The sequence below is a fragment of the Gopherus evgoodei genome, chromosome 4 (assembly GCF_007399415.2).
Source record: "Gopherus evgoodei ecotype Sinaloan lineage chromosome 4, rGopEvg1_v1.p, whole genome shotgun sequence".
Classification (NCBI taxonomy): Eukaryota; Metazoa; Chordata; order Testudines; family Testudinidae; genus Gopherus; species Gopherus evgoodei.
This window is the reverse complement of record NC_044325.1, coordinates 64559446-64575613: the sequence shown is the minus strand read 5'-3', so window position 1 is coordinate 64575613 and position 16168 is coordinate 64559446. Positions and strand designations below refer to the sequence as shown.

Here is a 16168-nt window from a genome sequence, read left to right as displayed (position 1 = left end):
TAACAGAATGTTGTTTGCATAGGACTTCAGGTGACAACATTGCTGAGGGTACGTCGAGAGTACTCACCGGATCAGCATGTAGTGTTCAATGCATCGGGGAATCGATTTATCATGTCTCATCTGGACGCAATAAATCAATCCACTAATTGACGACCATATTGCACTTGGGCAGGAGGAGTAAGCAGAGTCAAGGGGGAAGCCACAGCAGTCGACTCACTGCCGTGAGGACAGCCAAGTAAGTCGAACTAAGATACTGAGACTTCAGCTACGTGAATAGCGTAGCTGAAGTTGCGTATCTTAGTTCGAACCCTCCCCCCTCCACTAGTGTAGCCCAGGCCTAAGCTACAACACAAGCTAGAGCTGAGACAGACTGCCCCAAGGGATAATTCCTTTAGACACCTTAAGTTCATCTCTCAGCTTAACTGATGGTGAAGGGTATGGAACTATAAACTACCACCTTTATTGTTAGACAACCTAAGAGGGCAATCAATTATAACTGCCAGTACCTCCCCACCATCACTTTACAAATAAATTAGCTTCAGGTACTGCTGAGAACAGAGCTTAGGCCTCTGATAGGACCACCCAAATATTACCCAGCCATATTGCATCTCAGATTGATTGGTCCACATTGTTACTTTAATCAATACACCATATTGCCCTCCCAGAGTCATGGATGGAATCTTGGATTCCTGACCCCATCCTCAACAGGTTTAAAAGTTTATTAGAAAATGTTTAAAAATAGATGGTACAGAGAGTTTGAAACGTTAGTTATTGGTCATCGGGGGTAACATACAGAGTATGGGGGATGCTAGTATTTTGGTATTGGACAGCACATAACATACACAGTCTGCAATGTCCCCAATGCGGGGTGTACGGTGGGTGAAATCAAGATACAGTCCAGGAGCAGTGAGGGTACATCACTCATACAAAAAGTTAGACAGTCGTGGGTATAAATAAGCGGGCCGGATAATGGGGATAGGATGACCCTCACATGGTGGAGTTCAGTTTGGTTGGTTCAGAGCTCAGGGGATAAAATCCAACAGGGGAGGTTTACAGGTTTCCTTCCCCCTGTGGGTGCACGAAGTCATGCCGGCTCACTCTTGGTATTGGCGGTGGCTAGTGATGTGCTCTGTGTAAATAAGACCATCGAATAGTGTCCAAGACCATTAGGCGTCTCATGAGCTGTGCGTAGCGATGGCCCACCCCACAGGTCCTAAGTACACGTTCATTACAAGGGTCCCAGGCACCCAGGGCCCCAATGATCAGAGTGTTGGTGTAAACCTCGTATTAAAAAGCAACACAGCCCTAGGACCCTATGAAATCTGTTTTATTATTGTGGATTTTCAGATTTATTATTTTCTGACTGTTTTTTTCACCTTTTTTTAAATTCTGTCTTTATGAGGGTTTTTTTAATCAAAATTTTTTGATACATTGACTACAATTAAGTAGTTAAAAATGTTCAGAATTGGACTGCAATGGGAAAAACTGATTTTACAAAAAAAAACAACCCCTACAATTTAAACCAAACATCCTGCAGATACAGCATACTGTAAAAGTGACACATTTTAAATCACTTTTTAAAGTAGTGCTCAGTAATGTGACCAAACTAACACTGCTGAACAGTAACACAAGTACACAGAAGTAAAAGCTCTTACAGTGTCAATTCAACTGAATTAATATTTGAATTAAAAAAGTAAACAAAAATGCACTAAGCATCAAATATTTCATCCTTGCAGCAGTCACTGTTGCCATTTTAAATTCAGCTCAGTACTTTCAAACTTCCTATATGCTGAAGGAATACTTAAATTCATATCAAATTTGATTAAATAATTTCAAACTATCACATCAGTTTGTTGCTGAGTAGCATTACAAATTGACAAACTTAAATGTCATTTTTGCCATCTCTGGCAGACATCTCCGCTGTGGTACAACATGGTTAGCCTTGCAGTGTTTCCTTTAGAAAGTGATTCCCTGTTGGCTGCAAGTAGATTTTTTATATTTGCTAAAGCTTCTCTCTGTGTCTACAGAGCTGACAGGGAAAAAGACGTAAGGGTAAGACAACCCCTGCTATTTTAGGCACTCATCCTTTCATAACCTTCCTGTAAGTACAAAGATACAGTGGATCTGCGATGGGCTCATTTTGAGTGCTGCACAGAAATACCAGCCATTGTTCATACAGTTCTGGTGAGAGGTGAGCAAGAGGTGGTAGCCTGCTGTACTGATCAATGTTTTGTTGCATGGCTGGAGTCTGCCTGAGAGCCGCAACTCCTGTGAAATTAACACAGCAAGGAACGGAGTTCTCAAAAGCTGCACTTAAATCCCAGATGCTGGCCCTTCTCCCATAGCCCTTGCACTCCCTGGTGGCCCTAGCACCCCGCAATTCAGCTGTGTAGCCCGCACTGCCCGTCTGCCATTGTGGTCCTAATGCTAGGGAGAGAGCCTGGATTCTGTATTATTTTGATTCCACGATTCCATCCAAGTTCTTGTTGGAGATTTTATAGGGCCCTACATCCCCCAACTTCAATCTTGCAATCTAGCACAAATCCTTAAACTCATATGCTCTTATATCAACAGATTGGCATATCTGATTGTCACACAGTTCATTCACTTAGGAAATTATTCTGCCTTAACATTGCTGAGGTCACTGTTAAGTTTTCCAGTCAGAGTGTGTTTGATAAAGCTAGGGAACATATTGCTTTTCAGTATTTGTTGGAAATGGAAGTAACAAACCTAAACTTCTCAGAATGTTATCACCACTACAGCAGGCATTACGAAAGTGGCAAAGAATATGAGAGAGTTTTCCCTTAGTTTATTTTAATGCTTTTACATTTTTGAGTGGGAGGATGTACCTGGATGCAACAAGAACTGTCATTGTAAGTTTTGATTTGCATTAACATGGATTACAGCACCTTCCTCTGAAATCTGTTACCAGCCACTGTTCAAGACAGAATAATGGAATAGATAAACAATGGGTCTAACATCTTCCTAGATCTATTCCATTACCAGATACCTGCCTGACATTTTAACTATAAACAAAAGTTACACTTGACTTTTCTTCTACAATTTCAGAAACACATAGTATAAGAATTTTGATACAGTGTATAGGATAATTAGCAGTCTTATATGAATACAGTATTAAGTATTCCCCATATAGCACAATACATGTAATGACAGTCAAAGGAAAAGTTTATGGGAGTGCGGGAAGGGAATGAGGGGGAACATCCATCAGAATAACAGACAGTGGGCCCTAAAGGGGAGGAACAAACTAGAGGGCCTAAAAACTCTGCCCTCCGCATCTTTAATTTCTAACAAAGACAGATAGGTTTATCATTTTTCTGTTGAAGTACTATTTAGTATTTTTAATAAGTGCTTTCAGCAATACTATACTTAACTACATGCAGTTTGAAGTCCGTGCCGAGCCACCGCAAGTCTAAAAATCATTTGATGAGACCATCTAGATTACTAGAAGCATAAAACGAGTATTTTGAAGATGATTTGGAGTGTCACTGACATACTGAATAGCACATAAAATGAGATAGCTTCATTCTGAGTAGCACTGTCAGCTGGTGCACAAGGAGTGTTTTCTTACCCTCTTCAGGTGCTGAACTCTCAGCTGAGCTCTCTTTGTCTGAGCTGCCTGAGGAGGCAGCTTTGTTCATCTGTTTCTTCATAGCTCCCTTCTTCTCTACTTTGCCAGTTTTTCCCTTCTTTTTGTTTTTGGAACCTCCAACAGTCCACTGAAAAGTAAAAGAAAAGGGCAAACATGAGACAAGGAACGGGAAGACCCCACCCACTATCCTCAAAAATAATCAAGACCGCACCACTGTGTTAGAAATAGTTTTTGAGAAACATCCCAATATACAGACAGCTGGAAGACAAATCAGTGCTACAAGAAAACTGAGGCAAATGGCAAGCCATGCATTTGTCAAATCAGACCTAACAGTCACATAAAAGCAACAGAGAGTCAGGGCTACCCGGGGGGGGTGGGGGGGAGGGAGAGGCAAGTGGGGCAATTTGTCCCACGCCCCGAAGAGGCCCCCATGAGAATATAGTATTCTATAGCATTGCAACTTTTTTTTTTTTAAAACAGAAGGGGCCCCTGAAATTGCTTTGCCCCAGGCCCCCTGAATCCTCTGGGCAGCCCTGCAAAAAGTCCTGTGGCACCTTATAGACTAACAGACGTAAGGTGCCACAGGACTCTGTTGCTTTTTACAGATCTAGACTAACACGGCTACTCCTCTGATACTTGACAATCATTCATACGAAAATCATCCAGATTTTTATTAGCTGCTAATGGATGGCTCATATTGATAGGACAAAAACAGTTTTAAGGCACAGAAAGGTCCCCAAACTCTAAAATCATTGTTTTGCAATATTTAACAGCAAGTCTGAGTATTGAGGGCTTTTACTCAGAAAAAAAAAAAGTTTACCAATATAGCTGGACATTTCTTATTCAGTGTTTTAGCTTTAGCCTCTCACTATTAAACTGATTTGTTTCAAAATCAAGTTTATTCAAGAAGCATATTTTAGATTCCACTAAGGGAAAGAGGTATAGAGAGAGTCCCACAAAAAAAGTCCTCATCCTCAACTCCTACCAGGAATACACAGAACAGACATGTATCATCTGTGCAAATAATTGCAGTTTTTTTTGTCCCTAGATTAATGCATGGAACACCAAATGCAATAATACAAAATAGTTCCATATACGTAAGACACACAGTAACCGCTGCAACGGGAACTATAAACTTAGTTTGACTTTTATACTTAAAAGGCTCAACTTCAACATTCTCTTAACATCCTTCTCTGGTTGTTATGATGTTTAAATTAAAAGCTTCCTGGGGCAGGATTGTACCATCTTGTAAGGGGGTGGGTCAATGAGATTCTGTAGCCTGCAACATGCAGGAGGCCAGACTAGAGGATCATGATGGCCCCTTTTGACCTTAAAGTCTGCAAGTATGTATGGAGAGCCCCTAGGACATGGTACGAAAGATTAACATTGTGTCCCTGTAGTTGCACAAATTCCTTTTATCTTCTTTTATACGGTATATTTTCTGATAAGGGCTTTTCTTCATCCTTTACCACTCATCACCCAGTCACAGCTGATCGACCCACAAGAAGGGTCAACGATCATTCAGTAAACATATAGTTTTGTTCATATGTTCTGGTCCCTTATTAACTATCAGTAGTCTTGTACTTTTGGGAATTCCCACTGGATATGAAAGAAGGTTCTAGTTCCAAAAGGGGTAAGAGTTTTAAAATTTTTGTATCTTCACACCATGCCATTACATTAACCTCATTCCCGTGACCACCCACAGTCAGGGTTCAGACCACCTGACATTATTTAAGCAACTAGTCCCTTAAATAGAAAATCCTTGTAGTAAAGCAACAGATATCCTTTTGCATGAATGAGAATTTGCATTCAAGACCATTCCCCCAGGCTATTTTAAAAAGAGAGGAGACACAAAACTACTGCCTAATTAATAGGTCTGTCAATTAATTGCAGTTAACTCACACAATTAACTCAAAAATTAATCACGATTAATTGCACTGTTAAACAATAGAATACCAATTGAAATTAAATATTTATGTTTTTCGACATTTTCAAATATATTGATTTCTGTTACAATACAAAGTGTACAGTGTTCACTTTATATTAATTACAAATATTTGCACTGTAAAAATGAAGAACAAAAGGAAGTCTTTCAATTACCTCATACATTGTACTGTAGTGCAATCTCTTTATTATGAAAGTGCAACTTAAAAATGTAGATTTCTTTTGTTACATAACTTCTCTCAAAAACAAAAACCAATGTAAAACTTTAGAGCCTCTAAACAAGTCCACTCAGTCCTACTTCTTGTTCAGCCAATCACCAAGACAAACAAGTTTTTACAATGTCACCTGAAAGTGAGAACAGGAGTTCACATGGCACTTTTGTAGACAGCGTTACAAAGTATTAACATGCCAGATATGCTAAACATTCATATACCTCTTCATGCTTCAGCCATCATTCCAGAGGATATGCTTCCATGCTGATGATGCTCGTTAAAAAATAATGTGTTAATTTAATTCTTGACTGAACTTGTTAGGGGAGAACTGTATGTCTTCGGCTCTGTTTTACCTGCATTCTGCCATATATTTCATTGTATAGCAGCCTCGGATGATGACCCAGCATGTTTGTTTTAAGAACACTTTCACAGCAGATTTGACAAAACGCAGAGAAGATATCAATGTGAGAGTTCTAAAAATAGCAACAGCACTAGACCCAAGGTTTAAAAATCAGACGTACCTTCCAAAAATCAGAGAGGGACAAGGTGTGGAGCATGCTTTCAGAAGTCTTAAAAGAGCAACACTCAGATACGGAAACTATAGAACCCGACCACCAAAAAAGAAAATCAACGTTCTGCTGGTGGCATCTGACTCAGATGACGAAAATGAACATGCGTCAGTCTGCATTGCTTTGGATCGTTATCGAGCAGAACCCAGAATGGATGCATGTCCCATAGAATAGTGGTTGAAGATGAAGGGACATATGCATCTTTAGAACATCTGCCATGCAAATATCTTGTGACACTGACTACAACAGTGCCACGCAAACCCATGTTCTCACTTTCGGGTGACACTGTAAACAAGAAGCGGGCAGCATTACCTCCTGCAAATCGTAACCAAGTTTGTCTGTCTGAGCGATTGGCTGAAGTAGGATTGAGTGGACTTGTAGGTTCTAACGTTTTACATTGTTTTATTTTTCAATGCAGTTATTTTTTGTACATAATTCTATGTTTGTAAATTCAACTTTTATGACAAAAAGATTGCACTACAGTACTCGTAAGAACTAAAAATACTATCTTGTTTTTTACAGCGCAAATATTTGTAATCAAAAATATAAAGTGAGTACTATACACTTTGTATTCTGTGTTGTAAATGAAATCAATATATTTGAAAATGTAGTAAACATCCAAAAATATTTAAATAAATTGTATTCCATTCTTTTTTTAATCACGTGATTAACTGCAATTTTTTTTAATCGCACAATTAATTGCAATTATTTTTTTAATCGCTTGAGAGCCCTACTAATTAAGTATTATTCGGAGTCAGTGTCAGATCTGAACGTAGTCACATGTATACCTTAGACCACACCTGTTATTCCTTTTGGCACATATCAACTCCCATCTTCCCTGCCTGCAATCAATGGTCACGTTAATCAAACCTGACTTTGTTTTCCTTCAGCAAGTACCCTTTTTCATTTGGTTAGCCTGACATTCCTAGAATGCCTGGACACCACAGCTTTCTGAATTAACTCTCCTGATACTCAGTTATAGACCTCATCCTCTGATCTCTCAACAAATTTTTATTTTTCCCTAGCTTTTGATTTTTATGTTCCCTCTTTCATCCTCTCCACAACTGAAAGTTACTTAGTGCTGCGCAGTGCGTTCTCTTCCCATGTTTAAATATCTTTTTGCTCATCAGTTTATGGAGGCTCCATCACTTCCATAGTTTTTTAAATGTATACAAGTACTATAGATTGATCAAACAGCTAAAGTATATTTGTCTCAAAACCCACTAGATCAGCTATTATGAATATTAACCACCAATGATCTTGTGAGATCTCGGGATGGTGAGATTTGACAGAGGACTAGCAAGGTGTTTATCGGTGTATTCTATGCTCTCAGCATCCCTCTAAGTGTTCCACTTATTGTCACAGATGTTAAAAACCTGCAACCATCATGCAATTTCTTTATGGATTTTTTTCTCTTTTAACATTAAGCTCTGCCCTGCTTCCACATGGCTGTTCAGGAGGAGAAAAAAAAGCAGAGAGGGAATGAAGTAGAACACGACAGATAGCTTCCTTCCCCCCGTTTCTACCTCACAAGATATCGATATAGCAAAGATGCTGCTGCATTTCACTTAAGAGGCGAATGAGTTGCTAAATCGTTAAAATTACATCTGCTACAGATCACTGACTTAGAAGCACACTTCTCACCAAAGCAGAGCAAGCCCCAGAGGAGTCACAAGAGCTGCAAAAATAGTTAGGTGACAATAGTGTACTGCTGATTCTCAGCTGGGCTAGTTTACAAATCTGGGGATGCAGTACACATGCAACCGGATAATTGACTGAAGGAGAACAGTCATGGCCCTGTCCGTCCCTTCTCGCAAACCCTACCATGCCAAGAGCACAAAACACTGCAGAATTCAGCCATAATGAAAGAAGAGGAGAGACGAAGATGATTTTCCATGGTTACCCTCCTGCTAATACGACTTCCATCTGTTGCATGCAAGATATTTTAAAGTCAAGAGTCTTCACTCATGGAAAAATCTACTGCAATGATCAATGTGCATGAAGAGCACATGGTGGAGCACAAATATGTACTTCATTTTAAAAATCAGTGTGGGTGAAAACTGAACACTTTGCTTTTTTTCTTCTATAATTTATAAACCTATTTATAGTCATTTTGTTCACAGTGAATATGGAGGTTTGCAGACTGAATCATAATGCAATCAAATCCTAAATTATACTTCAGAATATGTATGGACAGGTATTTTTATTTGTATTTATTCAGAGTCCAAAAACTGAATATAAATACTTGTGCAAGGTGACGAGACAGTCAGTGACTACGAACTGAATTTTTTACATCCATCTATTGATGTAGTTTTAAATGTAATGTACATCTTGGGGTTTAGAACAAATCAGCTGTGTGCCAGAAAATCAAAATGCATAAGGTGAGTGATTAAAAGCCATCAGTCATCAAACAAAACAATTTACTTGTTACTAATACCACCTTGCTCTGATATAGCATTTTTCATCTATAGATCTCAAAGATGTACAAGAATAATAAAAAGTCACTGGAATGAAGCTTCACCCATCATCTCCTTCTTTAAAGACTTTACATTACAGTTTTGTTTCAATCCTTGTTTTCTATAAATGTCTCAGCAGAAGAATTATAGCCAATCGCATTCTTCCTATTTAGTTATATTTATTGGAAAAACACTGTACTACGTGCTAGAAATTTGGGAGAATGGCAGTTTATCATTGGTCTACGCTAGTGGTTTTCAAATTATCAAAATGTTCTTTCCTGCGATTGTAGAAAGAAGAATTCAAACAGCTCCTGGTGTGACCATTTTTAAGAGGTGGAATGAACCATCAACTCCACTTCCTGCAGAAAGATGTTTGCAAAGCCAACTGTAACATTGCAACAGAATATTTTTACTGGTGTAGTTGTGCAAACAGCTTATTAATTTCTGTCTTACTGGGTCATTTTTATTTTGAATAAAAATGAAATTAGGAGACACCGATCCCCAATTCTAGAATTCCTAGACACCAAGACCAAACCAAAAATACACAAAGCCAACAGCCAGGCCTTACCATATAATAGAAATAGCCAGACAAACCCTTAGAACAAGAGAGATCAGAAATATCTTGCTCTCTCCAGGCATTCCCACTTCCTCAAAAGCTCTGGTAAAAAGATGTGCTCTGTAGCATGCTGATGATCATCAAATTTGGGCTATTTCAGACAAGATTTTCTGGAGGAGGTTAGAGGGAAACAATGCAAAGGGCAGTTCTAATGCCAAGCCCCTCAGCTCCAAAGAATACTCAAGTTCTAAAGCAAGCAGTCCCTCAAACTGAAGGGCTGTCAAGCACCTCCACAGATCTCACCTCTAACAATATCATATGGGGAAAGCAGTAGTTTTAAGCAGGCAGGTGAAAAACCATTTAGGCCATTTTCTCATAGCATTAAACAAGTGCTGAATTTTCTAAAGATATTTGGTGTATTGAGCATACAATTACAATTCTGCATTTGGTGAATTCCAAGTGAAAGGAAGACAAGTTCTTTCTGAAGCCATTGTCTTTAGGCTTAGTTATGCCTCTAAGAGAGGCCAGCCTCACTTTACACGTGTCTATACACAGGGGTTCTGAGTATACTGTATAAAAAAAATATTATCACTGTTAATAATGTCAGAACTTTCAGACAAACAAGCTGTAGCATCTGAGATTTACCATGTCAGACTTACCTCATCATCGCTGTCTGAGGTCTCGGAGTCTGAAGAAGCTGTTGGTTTGCTAAGAGGTGGCTCTTTCTCCTCTGAGTCGCTGCGTTTCCGTTTGGCCAATGACAGGAGCTCCTATACAAAAAAAAGTTTACAGTTATTTTAAAGCCAAATAACTGAATCGGCTAATCCATGTTCTTATATTTGTGCCCTTTTCTATAGTATCCAAGTACTTTCCAAAAGCAATAGGTCTCTCAGTCAGCATCAGTCATCAAGTTTGTGTTTGTATTGCATGAAAATAAAAACAGGTCAATGCTGGAAAAAGATTTTGAAGATGACAATCCATAAGTGCTAAGTATTATTATTACTGTTTACTTTGTAAAGAGACACGGCATCAAGACAGATAACCTGTTAGTGATGCCACATGGCAAGTTGCGTTACAGACACTTTAAGCGTATTGTTGCGTGACCCAAAGGCCAACTGCCTCTAACTAGTCAGGTAATTCCTAACTAATCTAATTTTTTGAAGTATGTTAGTAGTTATATACATTTTAAGTAAGTTATTTTAAAGTTACAAAGGCATCAAGACATACATGATTCAAAATCCTAACTAGTCTATTCAATCCCTCTTCACATCCCATAACTACAATAAAATGACACACTCAATCTTTGGATAAACACACTGATATGGCAGGCCTCAGGCTGGAAGACTGTAAATTAGCAGAGTCACGCTCCCACAATTCAAAGACCTGGTCTACACTACACGTTTAAACTGATTTTATCAGCGTTAAACCGATTTAATGGCGTACCCGTCCACACTACGAGGCCTTTATATCGATATAAAAAGCTCTTTAAATCGTTTTCTGTACTCCTCCCCAACGAGAGGAGTAGTGCTAAAATCGGTATTACCATATCGGATTAGGGTTAGTGTGGCCGCAAATCGACGGTATTGGCTTCCGGGTGGTATCCCACAGTGCATCATTGTGACCACTCTGGACAGCAATCTGAACTCAGATGCACTGGCCAGGTAGACAGGAAAAGCCCCGCAAACTTTTGAATTACATTTCCTGTTTGCCCAGCATGGAGCTCTGATCAGAACGGGTGGCGACGCAGTCCCAAATCCAAAAAGAGCTCCAGCATGGACCATACGGGAGACACTGGATCTGATCGCTGTATGGGGAGACAAATCTGTTCTATTAGAGCTTCGTTATAGAAGACGAAATGCCAAAGCGTTTGAAAAAATCTCCAGGCTACACAGTGCTGCGTGACAAGCATAATGGAAAGCCAAAGAATCAAATGGACGCTCATGGAGGGAGGGAGGGGGTACTGAGGACTCCAGCTATCCCACAGTCCACAGCAGTCTCCGAAAACTATTTGCATTCTTGGCTGAGCTCCCAGTGCCTGTAGGTTCAAACACATTGTCTGGCATGGTTCAGGGTATAGCTCGTCAATTTACTCCCTCCCCCCACCATGTGAAAGAAAAGGGAAAGAAATCGTTTCTTGACTTTTTTCAATGTCACCCTATGTCTACTGAATGACGGTTGCAGACTCGATGCTGCAGCAGGGAAGAGCAGTATCTGCTCCTCTCCCCTTCCTGGTGGCAGACGGTACAATATGACTGCTATCCGTCGTCACCATCATCCTGTAAGTGCTCCTGGCTGGCCTCAGGTGAGGCTGGCCGGGGGCGCCTGGGTAAAAATAGGAATGATTCCTGGTCATTCCCAGTAGATTGGACAGAACGGCTGGTAACCGTCCTCATCATAGCAACTGGGGGCTGAGCTCCATCATGTGTAAAGAAAAGATTCTGTCCTGCCTGGACTATCATAGCAGCAGCATGCTGGGCTCCTCTCCCCCACACCGTTTAATGTCCTGCCTGGACTGTCATAAAATGAGGGGGAGGCAGCCTCCCGCTGCTATCTCACTAACAAGTCACTGTTTCTTATTCCTGCATTCTTTATAACTTCATGGCACAAATGGGGGGGACACTGCCACGGTAGCCTAGGAAGGCTGGGGGAGGAGGGAAGCAACGGGTGGGGTTGTTGCAGGGGTACCCCCCGTGAATGGCATGCAGCTCATCATTTTTGCGGGATCTGACACGGAGCAGCTGTGCTCTCTGATACACTGGTTCTCTAGTACACTTGCCCCATATTCTAGGCAGGGCTGACTCTATTTTTAGAAACCATAAAGGAGAGTGACTCGGGGAGTCATTCCCAGGTTTGCCTTTGCGCTCCCGGCCAACCTCAGCCAGGGGCACCCATGATAGCAGCAGACAGTACAGAACGACAGATAACTGTCATCTTACTGCCAGTTTACAATAGCAGCAGATGGTACAGAACGACTGATAACCGTCTCTGCTACCATGCAAAAGCAAACGAATGCTGCTGTATAGCGCTGCAGTAACGCCTCTGTTAGCGGTATCCAGTGCACATACGGTGACAGTAAAAAAAAAAAAAAAAAAAAAGCTGAACGGGGCTCCATGGTTGCCGTGCTATGGCGTCTGCCAGGGCAATCCAGGGAAAAAGGGTGCGAAATGATTGTCTGCTGTTGCTTTCCCGGAGGAAGGAATGAGTGACGACATTTACCCAGAACCACCCGCGACAATGATTTTTGCCCCATCAGGCACTGGGATCTCGACCCAGAATTCCAAGGGGTGGGGGAGACTGCGGGAACTATGGGATAGCTACAGAATAGCTATCCACAGTGCAATGCTCCATAAATTGACGTTGGCCTTGGACCATGGACGCACACCGCCGAATTAATGTGCTTAGTGTGGTCGCGTGCACTCGACTTTATACAATCTGTTTTACAAAACCGGTTTATGTAAAATCGGAATAATCCCGTAGTGCAGACGTACCCAAAGTTCTAGTGAGTACTTTCAAAAACTGGAACTGAAAAAAAATACAAAAAATGCATTATCAAGAGGAGTAAATCTATTAGCCAAAAGTAGATGTCAAGTGTCAAGAATCAAGGACTCCACTAGTAGGTCCAGGCAGGGCCAGCTCCAGGGGTTTTGCCACCCCAAGCAGCCCAAAAAAAAAAAAAAAGCCGCGATCGCAATCTGCAGCAATTCAGCGGGAGGTCCTTCGCTCCGAGAGGGAGTGAAGGACCCTCCACCGAATTGCCACCGAATACCTGAAAGTGCCGCCCCGCTCCGGAGTGGCCGCCCCAAGCACCTGCTTGATAAGCTGGTGCCTGGAGCCGGCCCTGGGTCCAGGGCCAATAAAATAAATTCTTGCTACCTCAGGTAGGTGGGGCTGGGATTCTATGTTCTGGTTTATCAGACACAAACTAGTCAAAGGCTGCTGCAGACGTGTCAACTCTCCCTAGTTGTTAAAAGGAAGAGGAGCTTTTTGCCTTCTGTTTGCTGTAAGGATGTGAAGTGCCACAACTTCTCTACCCTTATTTTACTTATGGTCTCTCCCACCATGAATATTTCCATTCCCTGGTATCATTCCTAGCTTTTTCAAAGAGCACAAGCAAGAGCATGAAATTGACATGATTCTAGAGTTTAGCTGTTGCCTACATTGTTCTGAACAGCAGATTCTCTAAAATCCTTCACTACTGCTGCTGCTGAACTATCAGTAGCAGCATCACCACATGGGAACTTCTGCAGTCTTGGGAAGATAACACCAAACTGGTTTACATTAGTTTGTACAAATGGAAGCTTGACTTCATAACCATATGGGTTGGAACTTCATTTTTTAAATGCATGTAAATTCTGCAGAAATTGATGGCTTAGGTCCGCACGCTTGCTAGGGAAGATTCCACTGGCAAGTGTTTTTTTCAAACCTCTCTCTGAAACAAAGGCATGTAACATCAGAAGATTAAGTTATTTTTTGAAACAGGGATTCCCAATCCTTTTTGTTGGAACTCCTAACCACTTGCACAGAAATGGCTGAATGGCATCCCTCACCCCACCCTCCCTGTGTATCCCCTTCACAGTGTCACCATTGTCCTTTTATTCTTGCCTGTTTTCCTTCTTCTGTCCTACATGTGGTTTGTTTGTTTTTCTTTTCTAAGTAACTATTCTCAAAGATTCCTCCTTCTCCAATTTACCAAAAGACTATATGCTGCAAGGCTAGAGGTGAGGCACCAATCAGGGCCCTATTTGGCATATGCTTTCCCAGCTGAGCCATGTTTTCCCAGTGGAGTCACAGAAGACAAAACTGCATCTCTCTGCTACCTTGAGCCTTAAGTCCAGTACATGTGAGCTGCTGATATGGTTGTCTCAAAGGCCTCTGTGGAACAGTAAGAATCAATGGGTAGCTTTGATGGAGCTATCCACAACTTCACCCACAGCTGAGAACATGTTTACAGTGCATAGGGGAGAGGATCCACAAGCTACCCTCACCCACAGTGTTCCTCTTCTCTGGCCTATGCCAGCCTGCTCTAGCCCTGGCTTGTGGTCACTCTCAAGCCTTTTAACACTGTGAAATTTGTATGAATTTAGTGATGGTGAAGAGCTGACAGCCCTGGAGACTAAAGTTCATTATTCATGCAAAGAACAGAGATACAACCATCACATCTATGCAAGTTTTCTCATCACTGCTCCACTACTGTTTCTCAAACTTTCCTGAAGGAGCCACCTGCCTAGTCAAATTCAGTCTCCAGGCGATGTTCATTCTTCTTCATCTTTCTACCAAAACTCCAAACAACAAAAGTTTGTTTAAATGTTTTATTTCCCAACATCCCAAAAACGTCTCCTATGAAGTTACCAGTTAATGACCCAGTACCTTCATCTGCTTCAGATATACGTACGCTTAAGAATATTTAGCCAAGATACCCAACTGGATGACCATCCTTATGTGATTTATAATATATACTGTACAGAAATATATCACATCACCAGTGACTGTTAAGATTACAGAAAATTAAAAAGACACAAAGTCTTTTGAACAAAGTCCACTCCACAGAGCACAAAAAGTGGAGTCTAACTTCTATGCCCTTTTTGAAGATCTCATGCACTTTAATTAACGTCATGTACAGTATTTATCTTTGGGGTTCCTCTTGGGATGTACAGACACTCTACCTCACCACCATTTATTGGGCTCCTAACCTCAAGTAATCTCCCACCAATTGAGCTCCCCAGATTCACCACTGAGGTTCAGTGGAAACTAATGAATGTATATTAATAATTCCCACAGTAACCTGTCTCAACCCTCTACGGGAATACTGTGCTAGAGGATCTGGAGAGAGAGAGGGGATCTGATTGAATTTATCTCCCCCTAATTGGTCTCCTAGCATCTGAAATACCACCAGAAAAATAACTGTTCCTTTAAGTATAGGCACAGGCCACCTGAACCCTCAATGTGAGAAGCATCAGCAACTGACACTTTTCCCATGGAGCCAGAATCAGGATCTAAATCCAGAGGAGTAAAGCATTTTAGAGCATCAATCTTTCTTCAACTTTTAGCAGCCTATATACCCTCAGACCTTCACCTCTGAAAGAGAACACGCTAACACCTTTTCCTAGCAAGTAAGACAAGCTATGAGAGAGAACTTTACAAAGGCTCTCTTTCCAGGGCCTGGATGAAAGTAGCCACCGTTCTACACCACAGACATTTACCCTCTGCCCCACATCCTACTCCAAACTGATGTCAAGGTTTCCATGGATCCTTAGATTATCCCCAGGGGAGTTGTACCTTAATTAGCACCTGTATCCAGGGCTCTAGCGTTTCTGTTGGCACCCCCACCGCCCCACGTTCATTTCACCCCATGCCACCCCCAGGTGCCGGGCTACTCTCTACCAGCACCCGCTGCCTGCCTCCCTCCCTCCCTCCCTCCCTCCCTCATGCGCTATGCCCGGGGGTCTCTCCCGCGGCCCCGGAAGCCAATCGGGACCCCATCCCCGCACGGGGAGGCGGGTCCGAGGCCTCCCCCGGCAGGGCGGAGCGAGCTCCGGCAGGCCCCGGAGAAGGGACAGCGGCGCCCAGTCGTGTGCTCCGAGCGGGGAGCCCGAGCCCAGGCCCCGGCCCTGCCTCCCGCTCAGCTGCGTACCTGGTCCAGGTTCTCCTCGCTGCCGCTGTCCTCGGTGTCGGAGTCGATGAGGACCCGGCCTTTCCGCTTCTTCACCATGGCGGGGCCGGCTCCGCCGCGCTGAGGGGCCCGCGGACGGTGCGGCACTGAGAGCGGCTCGGCCTCCCCCGCGCCGCCCGACCGCCCTGGACACAAAGGGCACCGAGCATGC

At 42.2% G+C, this 16168-nt stretch overlaps 1 protein-coding gene across 1 annotated transcript in view; it reads right to left on the bottom strand.

Annotated features, from left to right (window-relative positions):
• The window catches only part of RTF1 (RTF1 homolog, Paf1/RNA polymerase II complex component), a 41925-nt gene extending 25793 nt beyond the window's left edge, over window positions 1-16132 (bottom strand). The window contains exons 1-3 of the mRNA XM_030559511.1: window positions 15979-16132; window positions 10007-10117; window positions 3590-3737 (exon numbers count right to left, since the gene is read on the bottom strand). Of these exons, the coding sequence (XP_030415371.1) occupies window positions 3590-3737; window positions 10007-10117; window positions 15979-16056 (337 nt within the window). The 5' untranslated portion in view covers window positions 16057-16132. The remainder of the gene's footprint in view (window positions 1-3589; window positions 3738-10006; window positions 10118-15978) is intronic.
• Window positions 16133-16168: the final 36 nt, after the last annotated feature.